Below are 24,958 nucleotides of genomic sequence, written 5' to 3'. Positions count from 1 at the left end.
ATCTCATCCACTTTCCATACAAAATTCTGCCCATGGGCATGAGAGTGATTAACATTTAGCAGAGGTATTCGTTTGCTGAGTTTGCTTACTTCACTGCTTAATTCTTCTTCATTCTTCAAGTTGGCAACAGCTTTATTGATTTCTGCCCTAGAAAGGGCTCTTCGTAGCTTTTTGTAGCCTTAAGAAATTCCTCTTTTTTTGTCACTTGGCTCCATATGTGGAGCGTAGGCAGAGCAGCATCAAAACACCTAATGAAAAAACAAATATCCAGAAATATTGTAATGGATAACCTTTTTTTCTGCTGAAGTAAGACGTGTTACTTGTACGAGAACTATTCAGGCTTACTCAGGGCAGAATTTTGAAACACAAATGGGAGCCTTTTTTTTCCACAAAGTCCAGATTTGCACGTATATTTGTATACTGTAGATGGGTGAGTAAATAGGCTGAGCGAAATAAGCAAAGACAATTTGAGCTACTTATGATACTCTATGTGCATATTTTGGGGATTGGAGCATGAAAACTGTGTTATTAAGATACACCGATTTTAAATGTATTCAGCATGGTTACTTGTCATTTTTCAGACATTTTATTTAAAGAAACACTGTAATTGGAGGGACAGGCTGCCTGGAGCAGAGGCACTTAAACAAGCTGGTGTTGTTAAGAGCCTTAGTCAGGGGCAGAGCGAGGTTAAGTGTCTCACTCAGGAGCACAACAGTGCTAGAGCAAGAGTGCTGTCACAGAACCTGTCCAGTGGGACGCACCTTCCTTGAAATAAACCAGCGACCTTTGTGTTTGCAACCTGGATCTTTGTAGATCTTTCTAGACTGCTACTTTTTCCCCCACCTATGATTACATTAGGTAATCTGTTCGATGTCTGGAGCTAACTAGAATATGGCCTACCTAATGATATAGTTTAAAAAAGTTTTTTAACATTGACTTGCCAAACTGTACAAATGCACAGGTAGATACATATGCATAAATCCCCCATTATTTGCATACCCCGGGTCTTTAGTGACCCAGGACGTCATTCTCTACCCTCCTCATTAATTTTTTTTAAGTTAGACATCAACCAATTCATTATAAACAATATATAAAATAATAACAATAATAAATTATAAAATAATGCCTAGTTGTTTTCCCATTCATTTTTGTAAAAATGTAATAGGGTCGCTAACGACCCGAGGTGTGTATCAGTGTAAGTATATTTTTCCTGCACAACAATAATTGAATCTTTGAAGACTGAATAAGTGCAATTCACCTTTATTCCACAAGGTGGAAATATGACACACAATGATGAAGTGACGTTTCACTCATAGTTACTGCAGACAGAAAACAAAAGAATAGGAAGTATCATCATCAGCGAATCTCGAAATGGCTCAGTGATTTACTGCAGAGCAAGTACTGTCAAGTAACGCAATCAAATATTAGTGTCACTGTCACTTTATGGTGGATCTGGTGAAGAGCTGTCAGCGATGAAAATATTTGAAATTGATAGTTTTGAGAATATATTTGAGATCGCGAATATGTGCCAGATGCTGAATGTACTGGGAAATGAGCTCTGACGTGGACAGAGATGATGGTATAAAACATCTGCTCAAACTGAACCCTTCCAAGCTCCAAAAGGTAACAAAATATGCTTTATTTTATTGTTACTCTGATATCAGCAGAGTTTTATATTATCATGACAGGTAGAGATCCATCCGTGTTAGACACGAATATGTAATAATGATTGGCGATTATTACATATTCGTATAATGACTTTGCCCTTTTTTTCAGCGGCAAAGAAAAGTTGTTTTAGAGGAAGTTATTACGTTTAGGTTAAAGATCACAAATAAACTGTTTTGATTCTTTGAGATAATATATACAATTAGTGAAACACAACTCTGGATAAATTATTATTTTTTTGTTTTGTTTTGTTTACTACCTTTAAATGTTCAAATAATACACAGTTCTTTTACAGGTTGGCTCTCGTTCTTTATTTTATACAGTGCAAAATAAATGCATTTAATTCCATGTTTAAAGGCAGTTTGATTTCATAAAATGTAACATCTGTACTGTAACTAAAAAAAATAATATATATATATAAAGAAACAGCTGTTGTGTCTTATGAAAAATGACACACCAGACTTTTATTGCATTCAATACTTACATTATTTACCAACATCACTTCAAATATTCTTAGGCATATTCTACAGTCTATTGCCTAGAAAGTCGTCTCTACTGTCCATATCCAAATCTGCGCCCAAGCTGTGACCATCTAGCCATCAATAATAAGTCAGCCAGTGTGAAAAAAAGTTCCTATCTAATGAATCTAATCTAAAGAAACTGTCACTGCTGGCAAGAATGTTTCACTGCCTCTGCAATTTTTGCCTCACCATTGTTTTCAAGCTTGTTAAATTCAGAGCACAACAATCTATCAGCAGTTTCCTATCAACTCTATCTGCATGAATGATTTTTTTGGCACATATTCATCTGTTGTTCAAGCAAAAACAAATCCATTTTTGTATGAACCTTAACTGCCATATACAGTACCCTGCAAACAGCTGTTTAGTTTGTTCATTGTATAAATCTGCTGCTGGGCAGACTTGGATCCCGTTGTAGCATGTTAACGTGTTTTCATTTGTATAATCTATAAGAATCACCGGTAAGACTCTCAGCTTCAGTTTGATTTAGTTTAGGAATCAGTGCAGGTGCCAGACAGCCGTCAATCCCAATGTCAGTGCGGAGATTGGCTGATTGATCGAAGCGAGTCAAAGCGCAGAAGGTGAGAGAGGTTAAAGAACAATCATGATTGACGTGGAGGTAGCCGAAGAAAAGGAGAGAGAAGCAGAGGATAACATATTAAAACAATGCCGATAAATGGAAAGAGAGAGGCAGAGAGAGACAGGTGGTGAGTGGGAGGAGGTGACGAAAGAGAAAATATAACATGAATAGAAAAGCTTTTAGGAGATGGGAGGAATATTTGTTAAGGAATGAAGGCTTGTGTGAATAATCAGGAGGGAGCGGGAACCAGGAATTTTGGGGATCCTGTGAGGATACGCAGGACTCTGTTATACTTCAGTGGGCATGTTGACAAGACCAAGAGCGCCGCTACTTTACTTGCATGTCATAGCATTTACAGTGGACATGCATAACATTCAACGCATTACTCCGCAATTATGTGAATCACAGCTGGGCTTCTTACACTTGGTTAATGTAATCCTTGGTTATTTTATTCATGTTTCACACTGTTCAGGGTTGCCAGGTCTGCACAACAAAACCAGCCCAATTGCTAATCAAAACTAGCCTAATCTCAGCCAAAACTAGCATAATGGTGTTTCGAGGGTGGGGTGTCGCTTCAACCCACGGACTACAATAACAACCCACGGCAATAGTGTAAAAGTAGCCCAATTCCATGGAAAAAACGTGGACTTGGCAACAGTGCATACTTTATTCATGGTTATTAATTCATAGATTTCACACTGTGCGTTTGTTAATGCTGGGTTAAAGTTCTTATTTGCATATGCATGAGGTCATTAACATTGATTGGCAGGACATGACCTGTATTAATAACCGCTTGTCTATTTTTAGGAATGTCATCGTGTCTCTGCTCTGGTTGTCTTGTGTCTTCTGAAACATTCCTCAAAATAATAGTGTGTCTTTATCTATCCAGTTAAAGTTGTGATAAAACAGAAGGAGCGACAGAACTTTTCTTCTGAATTGTATAGTACAAAAGATCAAGTTATGACATTTTGATTAAAAATTATGAGGTCAAGAAGAAAATTAAACGAATGCATGAATGAATCATTCCCAATGAGAGCAATAACATGCATTTAAAAAATAGATTGGGTGGATTTTTATTTTATGCCGACTTGAACACATTTGTCGTAACTGTTTCCCTTAGATATGGGGGCATGGATATTTTCTGCAACTGTATGAAGCACATGCATATTTAAAGAGGCAAGTACTGAGGCTGGTTATGAATGGTTGTCTGTTGCTAAACAACTCCCCATGGCATTCTAGCATTACATTGTATGCATTTAGTGCAATATTTTGGGGTTATACTTGCAAAATCTGTGCTAAATCCCTTTTAAAAATCACAAGTGAAATGTTGATTAACCCAGGGTTAAAACTGGCCTTTACCTGGTGTTTAAAAAGACATTAACCCAGGGTTAAGTGTAGTTTAGAAGCCCTAGTGCATTCCTCCACAGGTAAATCTGTAATACTGTCTGTTTGCTCACTCTCTGCTTTTTTTTGGGCTATAAGAATGGCTGAAATCACCATTTTTGGGCTGAATGCACTTTCCAGGACTGTAATCACAACACACTGTTCTTGGGTGAAAGTAGTTCTGCAGTTATAGTCCACAGTTCTTTGTTTTGCAATTATATATCCTGCAGGGATAGCACATACTCTTTGCACATACACAACCCACCATGCAATGTTATGCAGTTTTACCATTACCATCATTCAACTTACTGTTCATTACTCTTCATAAACACAACTCACACTGCAGTGCCTCATTGTTCATGTCTATACAAATCAGACAGCCTCATTCAACATCAAACTTAAACTGTAAAATTGCACAGTTCCTAATGTATTGTGGTAGAAACCGCTTCGTTTCCAGGTAATTGCAAAAATCAACCTGTGAAATGATGCATCACCGACTGCATGCTTGAATGCTTGAGAAGACTGTCATTCATTTCACCAAAAATATACTCAAATGTTTGGTGTTATTTTTTTTTTATTTTTTTTTTTGAAGTTAAGCTGCATTCTCTGAAGGAAAATGGATGACCTCAGTAAGGACATGCTTGAATAGATTTTTATCAAAACCAATTTTAATGGGTATTTGTCTTGTTTGCTCAAAAAACAAACAAACACTTGAATTGGAAGGTCTTGAACAATAAGGGAAGGCTCAAAATGAGGTGCTGAATTTTAAAAATCCCTTCAGTTGATTGCATTAAAATGCACATAGGTCACCCAAAAATGATATAAAATAACTATCTGGTTCTCAACCTTTTCAACTCCAAGGCCCCTGATTGTCAAAGACAATATTTGAAGTCAAGGAGGCAGGAACCAGCGAACATTTAACGACTTTAATTAATAAACAAATACAAAAAGAAAGTTAAGACGGCAGCCCCTCACGGCCGACTGCTGCGCACACACATAATAAAACATAAACTAAACAACGTAAAGTCCAGGCCTGTCCTCTCTCGTCCTTCACTGTCATCGCGCCTCCTTTTATGCTTCCGTTCCTCCGTGAGAGATACGAGACCGGTGCGTCGCACAGGTGTCACTCATTATTAATCACGCCGTTCTTTCACGGCCCTCTGCCTCGTCCTGCTCGCCACAAGAAGCTATTTAAATATCTTGAACTAAGGCCAAATCCTGGCTTAATCTAAGCCCTGTTTGTAAAACCAGGCCTTACTGTAACAAAAAATGCTAATTTTAAACCTTTTTTATTTAAAGAAAGTGGGAGTGGCAGTATATTAAGATAAAATAATCAAATTCTAGAAGTTTCAATAACTGAATAATATTCAGGGTTTACACTTTTTACTACACTTTTTATGACTTTTCTAGTCATTTGTGATTACATGGTTTTACTCACAAATAGCAATTTCTATCCCCAAAGAGCTTTGACATAACTAGACAAATGTGTCCATTGGAACATTTTCCATAACTTTAAGATTAATAAGATTAAGATTCCTTTTATTGTCATTGCATGGTACTGTACACACTAGGGGTGTCGCAATATAACTGTACTGGCGATAACCGTAAGTGGGTGGCAGAGCAGTCTTGATGTAATTGAGGACCAGTCTTTCCAGGCGCTACATGATCACTGGTGTTAATGCCACTGTCCTATTATCATTTATAAGGTTTTATTCATTTCCATGACTTTTCCAGGTCTTAAAATCACACTTTTAAAATTCCTTCATACATCCAAGTTTTCAAAGACCATGAGATCCCTGGTCTGTCTGTTTGAGCTTATTTTCAAGCTTGTTTAGTCTTATTCTAAATCATTTTAAGACATCTTATAATTTGACCGAAGATATATCAAAGCACCTCTGATGTGAAAGGGATTGAACATATATAAAAGCCAATAAGAGCATCAATGATTTATGTACGTGTATGTCTGCTTTTTGTTTGTGTAGTTTTGCTTTTATTACACAGTAGACTCAGATATAAGATCCGGAGCACCACTGTGCGCTTCCGACCAGACCTGTCTCCGATAAGCGCAAATGAAATGCCATAACACAATTTTCCTATAAGTCTTCTGATGATGCCTTAGACATCTGGCAGTACAAGAAAATATCAGCCACCTTGGCTCATATTGAATTGTAATGATGATGCCGACGTTACTGTCTTGCGATTACTCATACGTAAATGGATCAGCCTGGCTGTGTGTTCTGCTACTTTGCCATGTCGTTCCACTTTTAATTAACATACCGCAATGATTAAAGTTTTAACTTAATTATCTTTATCTTTTCTCTCAGGGCATCCAACCCTCTGTGGGAAACTGAGTAAAACGTTTCACCGGCACCAAAACACAGAAGCTCTGCTAGATAGAGGGAGATACATAAAGTGAACACAACAGTGACTGACGTACACTCTCCAGAACTGGATGAAGGTGGTGTAATGGAGGAATAAGTGAAGGAGAGTGAGAAGAGAAAGACGAAAGAATGAAGACAACTGGAAAGCGAACACGTCTTTTCATCAGTTGTTGTTTAAATTAATACATCATAATAAGACAACATGATTGACAGAAGGCTGCTCCTATTGGTGTCCCTCTGTTTTGTAGGAGGAGCCTGTGTCAGTAAGATTGTTCGGAGAAGAGGGGTGAGCTCAATTCAGACCCAGCATACAGGAAATGGAGCAACTGACCAATGGGATGCAAGCTTGGAGAGGAATGGAAATACAATGACAAGACTCAAAGAACTGATTGCTCCTGAGGAAATTGAAGAGCAGATTACAGCTCACCAGAGCCATGGAGCTTCTCCCGTCTTCACCAAGGAAAACTTTGGGTTCAATGCCAAACCACCTGTACAAATAAATGAAGACTCAGGTCAAGCGGATTTTAAGGTACAAGCACCAATTGATGACTCTAGAGACATTTTAGAGTTAAAAAGGAGCAGAAATAACACAAGGAAAGGTGGAAGAGTTGAGAAATGGATCCCAAAGCACCACAGGACAACCTCTGGCATGCACTTCAATAGAACAAGATTCAAAATCCCTTCAAGATCCAGATTGAGTTCAAATTTTGCCATTCACACTACAGCTGGTACAAAGATAGTCACTCCAGATTCACCTCGAAAATTGAATCTCACTGGAAGCTTATTAAAACTAATATCTAAAGAAAATCTTGTACGGATTGTGAATTCACAGCTTCAGAGTGTTCCAGGTCTAAATATTCTAGGCAAAATGAGTCACAGCAGGAAAAGGGATCTGATCAACATGGATCACAGTCAGATGAAAAAACAAGACAGGACAGGCGCTCCTGAACTTTATAACGTGGATAACCAGACCGCGGAGCTACATTCAAGCACTTTTACAAATGCCAGTCTAAATTCGGATCAAACTGTTCACACTCTCTTTAAACAATTTAGTGGATTCAATATGGATCTAGGAGAGGAGGACAGAAAAACGGAGGTGAGAGGTGTTCCAGTCACTGCTTCATGGAAGTACAAACACTTCACGACTCACATAGCATCAACTCCCCAAAGTGAGATCATGCCCAGCACCGAGACGAATCCCTTCGCTGGTCAGAGAAATATGGGCATATCACACACTCCGTCTCAGATCGACTCAGGACTTCGGCCTGACATTTTCAGCTCATTGACTGAGAGGAGTCTTGATGTTGAAGAGGAATCGGATCAGAGCACTCTTATGCCATTAAGTGTCACTCAGAATCCATTGATTAAAATTTCAGAACCCATTGACAGCAGTCACATCCTAAAACTCCCACCAGATCCAGAATGGGGAAGGAAGGAAGTGGAGGAGAGCGGAGAGATGACTGTGGACTCTCACCTTGGCAGAGGTGGACAGGGCCTTGTTTTCCAAGAAATGGATGAGGATGAAGATGAGGGGCGGAATCAACAAAAAGGGGAAATCGCTCGATCTAGAAGGCGACGAAGCTGGATTTGGAACCAGTTCTTTGTCATTGAGGAGTATGCTGGTCCAGAACCAGTTCTCATTGGAAGGGTAAGAACCCATTATGATTCTATTAAAGGGATGGTTTAGTCAAAAATGTTAATTCTTAAAATTGAACTTACTCACTGCCACATCAATATAGGCATGTAGCAAAAGTTTGGGGTCAGTAAGAATTTTCTTATTTTTTCTTAATAGTCTCTTTATTTGATCAAAAATACTGTAAAAAACGTAATATTGTGAAATAATACAACATAAATAAAATGTAATTCATTCCTGTGATGGCAAAGCTAAATTTTCAGCAGCCATTGCTCCAGTCTTTAGTGTTACTTGATCATTCAGATATCGTTCTTATATGCTGATCTGTTGCTCAAGAAACATTTATTATCAGGAGTCTTTGGTGAATAGAAAGTTCAAAACAGCAGCTGTTATTTGAAATTGAAATCTTTTGTAACATTATACATGTCTTAACTGGCACTTTTGATCAATTTAATGCATCTTTGCTGAAAAAATATTAATTTATTTAAAAACATTTTAGCTGACCCCCAAATTTTGAGTGTTTGATAGTGTTTGACTTTATTTATTTTGTGAAACACCCCCATACAACGAAAGACTGAGGTCCAGTGTTGTTTTGGTCCCCATTGACAATCATTTTATGAACAAAACATTCTTCTGTAAATTATTGCTATCAACTTTTAATAGACATTATTTTGAATATATCTAAATAACCACTTATCCTAATTAAATAATGAGCTGATCAAATCAAATAAATCAAAGATCACTAACCAGTATGACCCTCAACACAGCGAACTGGAGAAAAAAAAGCTCACACACTGAGACTGAAAGACGTCTCCCACAGAACATCATGTCTGAACGTTTATCACACCAATGATCTAAATAGCATTAGACACATTATCCCGGTCTTTTTTTCTTGCTATCTTTGTCTGTTTGAATCCTGAGGATTGAGGAAGCCGAACTCTGCGGGTCACAGAATCATGTTTCAATCAGCCTCTTAATCAGCCGCTGATTCTGCTCTGCTAAAGCTACAGTATGTGTTGTGATGAACAATTGCTCTTCTCATCAGAATATCAAAAGCCTGGTGGTGGAGCATGAAAAGTTTACGTTACTGACCCAGTTTGGGGGTCAAAGTGGTGAACTGTGTGCATGACTTGTCAAATTTTAGACATACCTTAGACATACATTCTTAAAGGATTAGTTCACTTTAAAAAATTAATTTGCTGATAATTCACTCACACTGATGTCATCCAAGATATCCATGTCTTTCTTTCTTCAGTCGAAAAGAAATTAAGGTTTTTGAGGAAAACATTCCAAGATTTTTCTACACAAAATGGACTTCAATGGCAACCAACTATTCCAATGTTCAAAGAAGGTTCAAATGTCCGTCTCAATGCAGCTTCAAAGTCTCTACACGATCCCAGTCGAGAAATAAGGGTCTAATCTAGCGAATTGATCAGTCATAAAAAAAAAAGAAAAAAAAAGTACATACTTTTTAACCACAAATGCCCGTCTTGTACCATCTCTTAGATGCGCCACGTATTACGTCATCACATTGGAAAGGACACGAAAAAATACAAATAATAATAATAATAAATTAAAACAAAGATGTCGGACGATTTTGAAGTTGGAGGAGAAAATGAGATGAAATTTTTAGCCCTTCCCTACCTTTTTGAACCGGAGTACACAGACAAATAACTTGGATAGATGACGTGACACATGACCTTTCCAACGTGATGACGTGATGCGTGGCACATCTCAGAGATGGTACACGACGAGCATTTGTGGTTAAAAAGTATATATTTTTTTTTTGAAAATGACCGATCGTTTCGCTAGATAAGACCCTTATTTCTCGACTGGGATCGTGTAGAGACTTTGAAGCTGCATTGAGACGGACATTTGAACCTTCTTTGAAAATTGGTATAGTTGGTTGCAATTGAAGTCCATTCTGTGTAGAAAAATGGAATGCAAAAACCTTAATTTCTTTTCAACTGAAGAAGGAAAGACATGGATATCTTGGATGACAATTATCAGCAATAATTTTTTTTGAAAGTGAACTAATCCTTTAATCACGATCTTTAGAATAAATATTAAAGTATCAAAATGATTACATAATAAAAAATTATGAATTATGCAGTGTCAAAGAATTTCAAAATGTATTTATATTTCATATACAGTAGGAATTAATACAGAAACTGCTAAATTGTCCTGTTATCCAGTGAAAATATTTAAACATCTTCCTAGGTACATTTGCTTTTTTGTTTTAGATTATAAATTCAGGCAATTAAGCTTAATTTTTTTATTCTTTGAAGAATAATATAAAGATCTTTTATCTTTATTAGGTTTCATAATTTGGATTTTAGCTTTTAGGTTTTGAAAACGGAAAAAAAAAGAGAGAGAGAAAAAGATTTTGGTAACACTTTACAATAAGGTTCATTAGTTAACATTATACTACATTAGTTAGCATGAACTAATAATGAACTGCACTTATACAGCATTTATTCATCTTGGTTCATGTTAATTTCAACATTTACTAATACTTTATAAAAAATGTTGTTATAACATTAGTTAATGCACTGTGAACTAACATGAACAAACAATGAATAGCTTATTTTATCAACTAACATTAACAAAGATTAACAAATACAGTAACAAATGTATTGCTCATGGTAAGTTCATGTTAGTTAATACATTAACTAATGTTAACTAATGAACTTTATTGTAAAGTGTTACCAAGATTTTTGTAGTGCAACTTATTTTTGCCTCCCAAGTATTTAATTCCAAGCCTTCAGATGAAAAGATCTTTATGATGATGAGAAACATGCATTCAATCAGATGTGTCCAAAACTTTGACTGGCACTGTATATCTGACTCTCTCTCTCTCTCTCTCTCTCTCTCTCTCTCTCTCTCTCTCTCTCTCTCTCTCTCTCTCATTTCTCTCTTTCGTCTTTTTCCTCTTTTTCCTCTTCCTTTCTCCCTGAGCTGCAGTTTGAGTGGCTGGGGTAGGCGGTGGGGTAATACATTGAGTAAATGAATGATGATGATTCTGCGTGTCTGCCTGAGGCAGTCAGACGGCACTGTGGGATATAAAAAAAACCCTCTTGCATTCTCTTCTGGGACGTCTTCCTGTCTGTGTGATATCTCCTGCAGCATTTAATGGAACCCCCGGTGCTGTTAAAACCCAGCTTCAGAGCCAGACACATCCACCCAATAGTTTTAGACACATTTGATCACTGTTTAGAGTGGGTAAGAAGACAAGCATTGATCTTCATTAGGGCCTCGTGGACAGCAGAAAGAATAAGAGAGAGCGAAAGAAAGCAGCGGGAAGAAGGAATGGGGAATTATGAGACTGAAAATGCCTTAGGTGCTGTTGACCATTACTACAGATGGACAGTCCTGTATGTCATTAGAGCCAATATGGTGTGCTTAACAGGTGGCAATGCTGTCACTGATAGTTCCCTGCTCTCTGAGCATCCTTCACGGTACCTAACACTGCGGCTGAACCCGTTCAGAGCCTGAGCATGTGTTGTGTGTGTACGTACACACCTAATGCTCTTATGTGTCCTAATGCTCTTACGGATGTTTAATCTTGCTGCTTCGGCCCTATGCGGAGCCGCCTGCACCGCTGCCTGTCGAATCAACGGGGACGTGTTTTGCTGCGCCTTATAACTGAGATGATTATGATTTAATAAAGGGCTGAAGTGAACTATGTAGCCCCGCGGCAGACGTGCCAAGTGCCGCTGCGTACTCAATCTACAGTGTGATACTAAGCACAGATTCAGCATTTGGAGCGCGGGTTCATATACTCATTACGGCGTCTATAAATATAGCACTGGCCCATTATGCATTTTAACATATTTTATGGTAGGTAACATCAATTATACGCAATTATGGTTGCGTTAAATGATAATCAAATTGGGGGGTTGGCATAACAAGCATCCATATGTTTATGTCAGAGGACTCATTGCCAGTGAGCATATGCAGGGGCTTTATGATAACAATATATGCTCCTCTGTAACTCCGTAATGAATGCATTTCCTTCTTGATCTTAATGTATGGACATAAATTAGCACATCTTTTGCATTCAAAAGCAGTGGCAGGGTGTGATGCATTGGGAAAATAAATTTGCACTATGAACCTATCAGAACAGTGGTCTCATAAAGCCGTGGGTCTCCCTAGGCTGTTCCTAACAGGCATAATTTGGATGTACAAAATACATGTACAATGCACGAAGGTGCAAAGGATGTACAAAGTGGAATGATTGAGATTTGGTACTTGAAGTGTTTGCAAACACCATAATTCCTCTGTGGGGTTTTGTGTTTGTGGAAGTTGATTATGTCTCAGCCCTTTACCCTCCTCTGAATTTAGTTTGATTAGCTTTGATTCGAAATGTGGTGGTTTACAAATCAGATTCAAAATTCCACAGTTGTTTTGTCAGCAACTTGTTTGGCATCTATTTATCTGGTTTCTATCAGTCTGTCCGTCCATCCGTAATTCCGTCTGTCCGTCCATCTTTCGTTAAAATGGATTTAAAAATACTTTTTCATTTAAATTCTGAATGGGATAGATAGGTAGGTAGAGAAATAGGTAGTTAGATGTCGGTCTAGGTGGCAATACCAATTTTAAAGCATATATAAATCTGATTTTCCCCACTTCAAGCTCTGATAGAACTGAAATTACTGAAAAGTGAGGAGGTCTGGGAAGAGTTAGTTTTAGTGTAAGTTTACTTAAGTGTAAATGAACTACACAAGCAGCTGTAATGTTTTTATGTACAGTAATTCATCCAGCTGAATGAACTAATGAGACTAACAGAGAGCTAAAAATGAGAGGTAGCAGCCATTAGTCCTAAATAATTGTTTGTTGAATAATAACATATCCACTTAGGTCTTCAGAAATCTCCTCAGAGCACTAATAACTCTCTGTCCAGGAGAATCTCTAAACAGCATTTTGAGCTTTGATCTTTCAGTTTCTTCATTTCGAATTTCAAAATCCCCTCATGGCAAGTGCATCAAAACACCATAAAATGTGTTGCAAATGCTTTATGAAATCCATTAAAAAACACTCACAAACACTTGATTTCTGTAATTTCATGGCAGCTCTGCTATCTCCAGTCGGGTGGCTTTTGAAACCTTTTGCTCCAACAGTATCTTTGATATTTCAGATTCGGGTCTCACTGAGTGTAGATCTTAGTTTAGACTGGGGTTATCCACTACTTCTGTTTCATGCATTCAAAAGATCCTTGTTTTTGAGGAATTACATGGATCCTGATTTGTTTCATCAGAAGTGTTGAGGTTTTTGAAAGTGACCTTGTAGCAGACTGTGATGTTACCACCAGGCATCATTCATTGACTGACCGCAGGGTGTTGTACTCTTTTCCTGCCGCTGGCTGCCCCATCGCTTTTCTGCTACTATTTGTCTACCCATGAGTCTCCTCACCTGCTAGAAGCCAAACGTGGTGGGTGGGGGTATGGTGTTATATTAATAGCACCATGCAGCACAGGTCAGCTGAATAAAGTCAGTAAAAGCACATAATGACAGCAATCAAACAGACCCTTTGCTAGTTTATTGAAAAATTCTGTCCAAATATGAGACTTCTTAATCTGTCAAAGTCTCCTGTCTATTGAAAATCGGATCACCCAATAGTATCAATGATATTTAATTTATTGTATATTTTTTTTGTGCTGCCTTTGCAACGTTAAAGGCTATATAAGACATTAAATACAGTACAATGAAATGGGGTTCAAATGTTCACATTAAATCTCTGGAAAGGTAGTTTGGAAGTTTGTGTTACAGTATATGCATGTGATTTTGGAATCTTGGTTCCACCACTAAAGAAATGCATAAAAAAAGGTAATTCTGACTTTATTTCTCGAAATTAATTGTATTTCTCACAAGATTACTTTATATCACACAGTGTAAACAATGTAAAGTCATATAAATGTGACTTTATGTCTCACAACTGACTTTTTATATACCACAATATGACCTTTGTGACTTTGTATCTTCTCACGATTGCAACTTTATTTCTCAAAATGGTGAAACTGAAAACTCTCTAAACTGAAAATGTGTCAGTATATCACGGTCGTGAATTTATATCTCATAATATGACTTATCGCAATGTGGCTTTATAGTTTAAAATGTGACTTTATATCTGAAAATGTGCCATTATATCTCACAGTTATGAATTAATATATCATATTATGACTAACCACAAAGTGGCTTTACAGTACATCTAACTATGTGAGTTTATTTCCCAAGATTGGGAAGTTTTATGTCACAATAATTTTTTTATATCACGTACTATGACAATGTTTGAAAATGTGCCGTTATAGCTCACAGTTGAGAATTTATATCTTATATTATGACTTCTCTCAATGTGACTTTATATCGCATAATGTGAATTAATATCTGAAATAATATGAATTATCACAATGTGGCTTTATATCTCGCAATATGAGATTATATCTGAAAATGTGCCGTTATATCTCACAGCTGTGAATTTATATCTTATATTATGACTTCTCACATTGTGACTTAATATCTAAAAACGCTGTTGTTATTTCGCGCAGGTGTGAAATTATATCTCAAAATCTGACTTCTGGCAATCTGGCTTTATATCTCACAATTCGGTGTTTTTTTTTCTTTTCAAAATTTATTGCACAATTGCCAATTTAGTTTTTCCGCTGAAGTGAAAAATAGGCTTCACTTGTGAAGTGGGAAATTATCCGCAGTGGGTTGTGATGGTCCGGTGTCGGCCTTTGAGTCCCAGTCCATCCCTGGACTGAAGCAACCTGTTTGTCATGAATTAATGTTAAGCGTGTTTGTGTGTGTGATAGAGCGTGTTGATGCCCTTGTGTTCTTACCGTATGCTCCGGTGCTGGTGGGTCCTAAAGGCAACCTGTAATGTATTACGCCCTCCTTTCAAGCTGTTGCTTGGAGGAACAACACACTGCATCATCAACCAGCTGCCTGAACCCCTGCACACTTTCCGCAAGCTCCAGGGCCCCCGACTGTCATGAGGGATTCTCGCAGATTCTCTGCGAATCCACCTGCGCTGCTTTGCACAAAACACACCAAGATCTGAGACAATCTGTCGATAAAACCTATAACCGAATTCAACAGGAGCACGTTTGTGGCACAAAGCGCATTTTCGGGATGAAAAAGATGATGTTAGGATGCCACCGTGGAGCTCCAAGCTGGTGAAATTGAGTAACCTTGGAGCATGTGCAAATTTCGTGCTGTGTATGCGTTTGCAGCTCTGGCACACTGGGTTATTATATTTCTCATTTCTTGAGCACTCGGGGAGCATTTTGAATATGTTAGGTGTTGGCAGGGGTAGATGGTGGCTGTCACTGGCATTTTAATGGGGTAGGTCTCTTGGGGGGCCAAAATGGCGTAGCGTGCGTGATCTGGCCACACACACACAACCACACACATACACGGCTTGCCTCTTATTATTCCTAAAAGCATGGCCAACAAGCTGTTCTAAAACACTGCACATCCAAATAGAATTAAATATCACTACAAAGCAAGTGGGGGGGGGGGGGGGGGGGGGGGGGGGGGGGGGGGGGGGGGGGGAGTGAAAATGAGAATAAAGTGAGAATAAGACACAGAGGGTGAGCGACAGTAAAGAGAGCATGCAGGGGCAACAGTTACAGCACACACACGCTGCGAGAGAGATCATCAGTAATAATTGCGCAATGTCTCTTTCGGAACGGCTTTGTGTTTTCTTTCACTCTGTCTCTTGCAGTGAAAATTATTTAGCCTCCAGGCTGGAGCTCAGCAGGAGAGAGAGAGAGCAATTAGAGAGAGAAAGAGGAGCACACAGGTAAATGATAAAGGAAGATGCGGGAATGATGCTGAGATGCCGAGGTGAGCGATGGGGTGGGCGGCGGAGATGACGGATGGACAGAGAGATGGGCTAGGAATGAGAAAATGTCGGAATGTTAATGCCGCGGAGCAAATGAGCTGGAAATGCTCGCAAGAGGGGAAGAGAGGGTCAACGCGGAAAACACAAACAGTGGGGTCCAAAAGTCTGAGATCATTAGTGAAAATTATCAGCATAATAATAGTGAAAAGTTGCATTTTCAGAATGTCTCAGACTCTCAGTATTTGGTTTTGTCGACTCTTTTGTTTTAATGACAGCAGCATTCGAGCTGCACTAACGGCACACGTTCGTCAAACCTGATGATCATGTTCTCCAGTGTGATTTAAGAACAACTCAAAGAGCGTCTTGGACTTCACGAGTTCACACTTACATATAATTTGAGGGGGTAAGGCTTAATGCGTATTTGGCGTGCTGTCCGGAGGGAGGGCTCCGAGCTCGGAGTTCGGCCCGAACCTAGAGTACTCCCCCCGTATGTAAATGGTTAGGACTAGAAGCGTGGAGAAGGGGTGGTGGAGGGATGCTCCAAAACTGTCAATGGAATGAGGTGAGACTGCTGAGTATATATACACCTCCTACCATTGATTGCTGAGTGCTCTCCACTTGTGTTAATTATCTGAACGTGCTCCTCCCGAACCTTGTTAATAAAACATCATTTCAATGGAACCAAAAACTTCTGATTGTCTGTACAAATGAGTCGAACATGGTCAGTGTCACAAATGTAGGTAACATTTTAGAATACTATTCCATCATTGATGAATAACTACACAGGAACAAATGAGTAACGCAATATTAACACTCTAGTATATAAAATAATGTATAAAGAATATATAAAGAATGTTGTAACCAATGGCGGCACCCGTTGACTTCCGTAGTATTATTATTTTTTCCTATTCTAAAAAATGCTGGGTTGTTTCAACCCAAATTTGGGTCAACTATGGACAAACCCTAGCCTGGTAATACCAAACTCTGCTACTTCGCTTTGCTTCGTAGACAGAGTCTGGCATATCATAATTGAAAAGCGTTTTCTTTCTCGCGGGGGGCGCTTGTCTGAAGTTTAAAATCATTGGTTCCCGTAAGCCAATCACATAACGTTTGGTTATGGCGTGTTATGCGCATGCTCAGCCGCATCTAACTTCCACTGTAAACACATGTATGATGCGACAACAAAACCATCGAGCGGAATACCGGAGTGAACATGGCTGTGAACGACTTTTGCAGATTATGTGAAGTAAATCTACGCATCCACGGTCCAATCAGTGTCTACGTCACGGCTCTCAGCCCGCCCTCTGTTCGTTGATTGGCCCGGCTGTTTTCAGGCCGGAGAAAACAGAAAGCTATATGCTTTCTCAGACTGAATACAGAAGCGAAATGAAATTGAGCGGAAGTAGGAAGTCTGACGTAGTCAGGCTAGACAAACCCAGCCATTGGGTTAAATTCATAAATTACATTTTTAACCACATGTTTGGGTTTGTCCATATTCGACCCCCAATTTTGTGTTTAAACAACCCAGTATTTTTTAGAGTGTATGGAGTGTATTTAGTGTGCTACCGTCAACTGTCTGGTTACAAACATTCTTTAAAATATCTTCTTTTGTGTTCAACAGAAGAAAGAAACTCATACAGGTTTGGAACAACATGAGGGTGAGTAAGCGAAATGTTCATTTTGGGGTGAACTATTACTTTAACAAGTACAACAAATTAGTAAATAGTGCTTAGTCAAAAGTGGTAGTTCATTATAGCTAATCAATGATTTTGATTTTTTTCATACCTCCCAGAGGATCACTATACAGATTCATAATTAACATGAATAAGGCATAATGTATAATTAATTCTAAAGTGAAGATCATGGTAACCCACTATTAGGCCTGGTTTCACAGACAAGGCTTAGATTAAGCCAGGGCTTGGCCTTAGTTAAATTAGGACATTTAAGTAGCTTTATAAACATGCCTTAGAAGAAGAAAAAACATTACTGGTGTGCATCTTGAGATGAAAAAATGGCACTGACATATTTTAAGATATGTCTGTACAAGTTACTTTTTTAGCTCAAACATGCATTTTAGTCTGGGACTAGGCTTAAGCCTTGTCTGTGAAACCGGGCATATATGACTCAAGTATAACCAAATCCTTCAGAAGGAAGTACTATTTATTTGGATCAGTATTCTAAATTGAAAAAAAATATATATATATATGTGAACAAAAACTGTTCAACAAAAGAATATTTTTCATAATATCTTCTTTGTGTTCTGCAAATAAGAGAAAGTAATTCAGGTTTGGAATGGCATGAAGGTGAGACAGGGTACATGATAGAATATTTATTTTTTACTTTTCCTTTAAATTAGATTTTAAACCCCTGATTTTCAGTGTATCTTCTGACTTTTGACCCCACTGTATATGCAAGCTCATGACCTTGGAATCCAGTGAGAGGGATTCTTGCAAAATTATTTATTTTTCAGAAAAAAGGCACAGTGATAAAGCACAGCAAACAAGGAGAGAGTAGGATGCAAGAGAGAAGGAGGGCTAAGAAAGAACGAATGAGAGCGTGGTTAAATACCATTTTATTATAAACCCCTGTGGAGAAGAAATTCAAACGTGTTTCTGTTCTGAGAGTGGGAGAAGTAGAGGAGAGGGGGAAGGGGGAGGATCTAGAGAGTCTTTTATAAGTGAAATTCAAAGAGAACATGTCTAAGCCATTCTCTTCTCTCCTCTCTCTTTATTCTATTCACTGCCTCTCCCCGTGTATCTTTCAAATCAAGATAATGCCACACACAAGCGTTTTTTTGTGCTTTTTTCTTCCTTTACCCACACTTTCATCACATGTAAATGTGAACTTATTTTAATTTCTCTAACAAATGGTGCTATCGCATGGCATTCTGCTATTTTCTGATTCCAGAGTAATTTTGACTGTTATTCTCTCGCACAACAGAGACACAGCCTGCGTAACATGATGCAATAACTTGACAAGCGATAAAAGTGATCTTTTGCATGTAGGTCTTTGTAGAGTTTTTCCTTTAGTCATGACTGCAGTGAGCAACAGGACATTTTGATGATTGCTTTATTTCTATCTCTGTAGGGTTGTGCTTTGTAGCCCCACCCACTGTGAAATCTCATTGGTCCAAAATTCCATTTAAAAGTTTGGGGTCAGTGAGATTTAAAAAAAAATTTTTTATTATTATTATTTTTGGACTGAAATTAATACTTTTATTCAAAATGAATGCATTAAATTTATCAAAAGTGACAGTAACGACTATTATAATTTTACTAAATATATCTATTACAAATATAATGCTGTTCTTTTGAATTTTCTGTGCATCAGAATAGTGATAAAAAAAATCACAATTCCCTCAAAAGTAATCAGCACAACCTTTTTTCAACATTGAGAATAATTCGAAATGTTTCTTGACCAACAAATTGGCATATTAGAATGATTTCTGAAGTATCATGTGACACTGAAGACTAATGACTGCAAATGCATCCTTGGTGAGCATATAAGAGACTTCTTTTAAAAACATAAAAAATCGTACCAGCCACAAATGTTTGAACGATAGTGTAACTGTTAAACATCAAATGTTTTCCGACTGACTTATTATTGGATCACTAAGTGTAATCTGACTAATTTTGTGAACCAAATGAATTATGTGACACGAAATGCAATATCTCAAAACAAAATGAAGTTACACTTTACTGCATTTAATCATGCACAGAAACACAAAAGCCAGTTGCTTTTCATCAAATGTAAAATCCGCTATTCATTTTTAGACACAAAATTCTGAACCAGTCATTTCATGCATGGAATTTACATAAGTTCATTCCGTTTGCACACATAAGTGAATTACATTTTTTATCAACATTTTTGAATAACAGAAAACACCTTTTGCAGACTAAACGAAAGGGTTCCATTGACAAAATGCAACTGGCTTTTGTCGTTATGTGTATGAAACACATTATGGTGTAACAGCATTTTATCATGAAATACTGCATTTTGTGTGATGCAATTCATACGTTGCATGAAATTAGTCAGGTTACACTTGGTGCCCCATAGTGATTGTGTCACATTGGACAGCAGTTTTGAATTCAGCTCGGACAGACAAATGACTTGTTGTATTGCTCTTGTTTAGGATATGGTGTGAGTAGTTTATATTTCATCTACTGTGACAGTCTAGATCAGTCTTTCCCAACCTTTTTCTAACAAAAGAAAACTTTTTTTTTCCCACACAAATAATATGCTTCACAAGCCCCTATGCATCTGTGAACAGTTAATATAAATGGACCAATTTACCTGCTATTTCATATTGCGCCTTCAATTTTAATGATTGGCATATGAATATCACTGCACATTTTCAATGTGTTGCGTGCCTTTCTTTTGATTGCACCTATTTCATTGAATGCTGAGAATTTTGTCTCAAGAAACAAGGTTTTTTGTCTTCATCTGGTATTTACCCATGGCTTTTTAATTAAAAGCTCAAAAGGTCTCAATTACTTTAAACGTTGAGCTTTTTTTTCAACTAGCCTAATTCAGCTAGTTTTATCTCATATTTATATTTTATTTTATTTCAGGATTATTTCGCCATTAAAAACACTGGGCATTATGAATGGCCCTAAAGTTTTCACTCTGTGTTTATTTTCTGTCTGTGGGGCAAATTATTTTATTTATTTATTATTCATTTATTATTGGTTATGGTTCAGAGTAAAATCATAATAATTTCCCTCAAAGTCAGGTTGGAAAACCCTGGTAAGGGCAAGTTTCAACAGTGAAGAAATGATATAAGGTTCTCACATGCCTGGCTTGTATAAAGGCTTTAGAGTTAGTTCGCTGTCAGTGATTTGCAGCTGGAGGACTGTAAGGCTTTGCTCATGCTCAGACAGGGGACGGTCATGCAGAGGGTTAACTCATGATTATGCATAGTCCAGTGTGAATACAGTGCATGACCTTGAGCTAATATTTATTCTGAATCCTGGCCATCCGCTCTACTTAACCATGCCCACTGAGAGAGAGAGAGAGAGAGAGAGAGAGAGATGAAGATGAAGAGACATTATTGAATAGGGTGAAGCTTTAGGGGAGGGGAATTGACCTGTGCCCTAGACTGTTAAAACATGAAAATGCAAGGGTGCAGATTCATGCAGGTATGAATGAAACCATGTTTATTTTTCAGATGGGCATTCTAACTGCCTGTGAACTGCAAAGGCACTTCATCAATATTATAGTGTGAAGCCAGAGGCTACAGTCAGAACAGGTCTTTGAACAGCTTGAGCTGCAAAATTATATTAGAGCTGTCAATCAATTTAAAATTTTAACCAAATTAATATATGATTAATTTGATTAAATTTCTTTCATATGTGCTGAGAAAATGCAGGTATATCAAAGACATTATTCCATTCAATAGTGCATGTGTCTGAGCAACAACACAATAGTGGCATTCCTGAATGAATCAGCATTTTGAGCAAATCAATTGAGAGAATGATTCGAAGACTCGCTTGTTTTGTTCATGAATGAATCAGGCTGAATTTAGAATTGCATACTAGAATACTTCTCTTGCTATTTCTACAATATAATTATAATTGTATAGCATAAATAGTAAGAAATAGTATGCAATTTTGAATACAGCCACAGTGTTTTTGAATAAACAAGTTGATTCAGTGACTCACTCTGTCAATCATTTCACTTCTGAATTAATCAATGTTTATAGAACGAATCGCTTGAGTGAGTGATTCAGTTACTTTATCATAAAGGTTTTGTTCCCAAATGAATCAGTGTTTTTGAACGAATTGTTTGCATGAATGATTGAATTCATAGTCACTTGTCTTTGCCGAAAGATTCACTGAAAAATTGTCACCACATATTTATTTATTCATTCAGAGCTAAGATTAGGGTAATATTTTAAATAAATAAAAATGACATTTGAATATATTTTCTATATAAATGTTACAAATATTATATTTAAAATATATACTCAATAATATAATTTATATTGAAATCTATGCCATATGTAATCATGGAATTTGCTCATTTCATGTTCCTCATAAACAACATAGTGATGCATTGCATCCCTTCTCCCTCAAGAGACGTTAGATGCATATTCCAGACCACTGCAAATTGTGATCCCTGTTCCCGGCAAACCCCTTGAAGAGTTACTTCAAAGAGTTTTCTCATTTACAGGGAATAAGGCATAGAGATGACCACTTTTAAAAGGACTGCACCCTAATGGTTAATAAACGCACTTAACATTTCTCCAGGGAGACTAACGCTTGCTATTTTTGAACTGCATGGCACGTTTTATGCAAAGTGTTCTGGAAAAGCACCAAGGTAGTATTGTACTTTTATTCATACAGCCTACTCAAAGTCATACTCAGAACAATTAAAAAGAAGAAGCTCTGTCTTTTGCTAGTTAGGTTTTGGCACAGGGTTGCTCGTCTTGGCACTGTCAGACAGTGGCATAGAAGTGAGCAAACTGCCCTTTAAATGCGCAAAAGAGATTTGCATCAACATTGGTGCCCTTTTCCTGCCTACATGCTCCCCTGTTGAAAATATTAAAGTAAATAAAGCTAAAATATATGGTGTCAGCCTCAAAGCCAACCCATTAAAGTTAAACACTATTCATAAAAACAACCATGCGCTCTTTCTTCATATTTCAGCTGATTATGCTAATAACCACTGGTATTTGCATAAACTTGTGCCAAATAAAGATGGTTTTGATTTTGATCATAAATGATGCATGAAGGAGGCTGAACAACAGCAGAAAATTGGAAAAATACTTGCTGATGATGTAAAGCAACTACTCATGTGACCGCCAAACGTGGGCATTTGAGTGATGGACGTTGTCGGGTGTTTGGCCAAGCTGAGTCAGATGGCATTACATCAGTTTCGACTCAGCCTGACAAAAACAGCACAGACAAAAACAACCATTCTCAGACTCTCAGCACCAGCAAATAATCTCAGCACCCCTACTAACTTGCTTGGGGCATTAGTGAAAGAGTGTGGGTGAAACCAGGGTGCAGTGTGACTCCAGTGACCTGTAACCGCGGCTCAACTCAACTTGTGAAATCAACTACAATACATCATTCTCACCTAGTTCTAGCAGTGCTTACACGACTGTTTCAAATCAGATTGAGCAGAACCGAATAATAGAAGAAACTGTTCTGGAGTTCACATGCAGCGCTGCACTTCAGGAGTCTGGCACTTTGGTGTTACTGTGTCAGACTACGCCAGGGTAAACAGCTTTAATAATGCGGTCAGTGCGCCTGGGCTGGCAGGGCTGATGTTAATTATGTGTCAGTGGATAGATAAGGGCCCCACAGTCGTGGACTCTCAGCTGGGCCCCCGGGCTGCAGGTGCGGAGCCGCCTGGCAGAGGAGATCCAGTGAGGGATGCGGAATAGGTTCTTGCTGGGGGCCAGACAGATGGAAGGTCAGTCTGGGTGAGAAGACACAGTCACGCCTGCTCTTAGTCATTCAGCAGGGCCAAGAGTGGAGAGTTAACCAAGCAAGGTCATCCCGATTTGGAATTCTCCCACATTGCACCTGCAAGAGAGACCTGTCACTTCGCCAGATCAGAAATAACATAGATGTGTAATAGATTGTCTGGTTCTGTCATTTGCTCTGGTTTGCAAGATATGCCTTCAAGCCGTTAAGTGGAAGTAGTTATTGAAAGCAGATCTTTCAATATTGACATGATTTCTGGCAGCCTTTTTCTTCATGGGCAGCGGCATATCTATGTTTTTTAAATTCGTTCTTTCGCTCATTCTATTTAAATACATATTTTTTAATATATACATACATATATATACAGTATATACATACACACACACTTTTTAGATTACCTATGCTAAATTAACTTGTTAAATTGACATTATCATTGCTTAATCATTTGGAATATTATTAAAATATGGGAAAAATATTGATTATGTTTAGGATCAACAAACAGCATTGTGAAACATTGACTTATTGCTCTAGATGATCTATAACTATAATATATATATACATTTTATTTTTATTAACATCGTTCTTGTTTATTGATTAATTGAATTAATTATAAATAATAATAATATTAATAAATTACAATAAACTATATATATATATATATATATATATTTATTATATAGTTTATTTTATTATATAAAAATCATATATATACTTTATAATAAACATTTGTTTAATTTACATATAAAATTGATCAACGTGGCTAGTGAGTCATGTGAGGCTGGGTTCCTCTGAGGAGAAGCGTGTGAGCTTCATCTTCCTCACTCAGACGTGAAGGAGCCGAGGATTCTCTACCATCAGCCTTAAAGCCTTTGATAAGATTCCCTGGTCGCAAAGGGGGATTGAAACTCATAACACGCTGAGATCTGTGTGTATCGGAGTGTGTGTTTCTATAATGGTTATGTGTGTAGATGGCCTCTCGGTATCCAGGCCACCGCATTGCTGTTTAGAGCAGTCAAAACCCATTTCACATGATGGCTGAAGTGCCATTTTCTCAAACACTGTTTCTCCCAACTCACGGGGCGCTAAATAAATCTGCCCAGGAAAACACATTCATTAGGTTAATGCACAGATGCGAAATACATTTTTTTCCCTACTCCCAATGTTTTATGATTTATTGTGCTGCAGGAATGTGAAATTGAGTATACCCGAATAAGTTATTTAAGTGATTTAGAGGTTGACACTGAATATTTTTTCCCACAGTTCATGATTTATGGTTATTGCAAAAATATGAAATTGACTATATGAGTATAAGAACATTACTTTATAATATAAGTAATTTAGTTGATTTAGAGGACTAATGATAATGCCCATGTATACAAAGGAAGCTGAGAATATGTCCTTGAAACAGGATGTCTGGCAGGAATTGACATGGCTAATTTGAATGCATATTATGGTCAACTGGGTGTCAGTGCATAAATTATACCTTTCGGATGTGGTTTCATGTATAATTTAGTTGCTT

General features: G+C 37.7%; 1 protein-coding gene across 3 annotated transcripts in view; it reads left to right on the top strand.

The window, feature by feature from the left end:
• Positions 1 to 24,958, top strand: part of cdh24b (cadherin 24, type 2b) — a 148,053-nt gene that overhangs the window by 58,293 nt on the left and 64,802 nt on the right. For all 3 annotated transcript variants that reach the window (XM_084410550.1, XM_084410549.1, XM_084410551.1), the window contains exon 2: positions 6,471 to 8,175. In XM_084410550.1, coding sequence (XP_084266676.1) covers positions 6,730 to 8,175 — 1,446 coding nt within the window. In that variant the 5' untranslated portion in view covers positions 6,471 to 6,729. The remainder of the gene's footprint in view (positions 1 to 6,470; positions 8,176 to 24,958) is intronic.

This window comes from Rutilus rutilus, assembly GCF_951802725.1.
Source record: "Rutilus rutilus genome assembly, chromosome: 6".
Classification (NCBI taxonomy): domain Eukaryota; kingdom Metazoa; phylum Chordata; class Actinopteri; order Cypriniformes; family Leuciscidae; genus Rutilus; species Rutilus rutilus.
The sequence above is the reverse complement of the archived record's forward strand: the minus strand, read 5'-3'. Positions and strand labels throughout refer to the sequence as shown.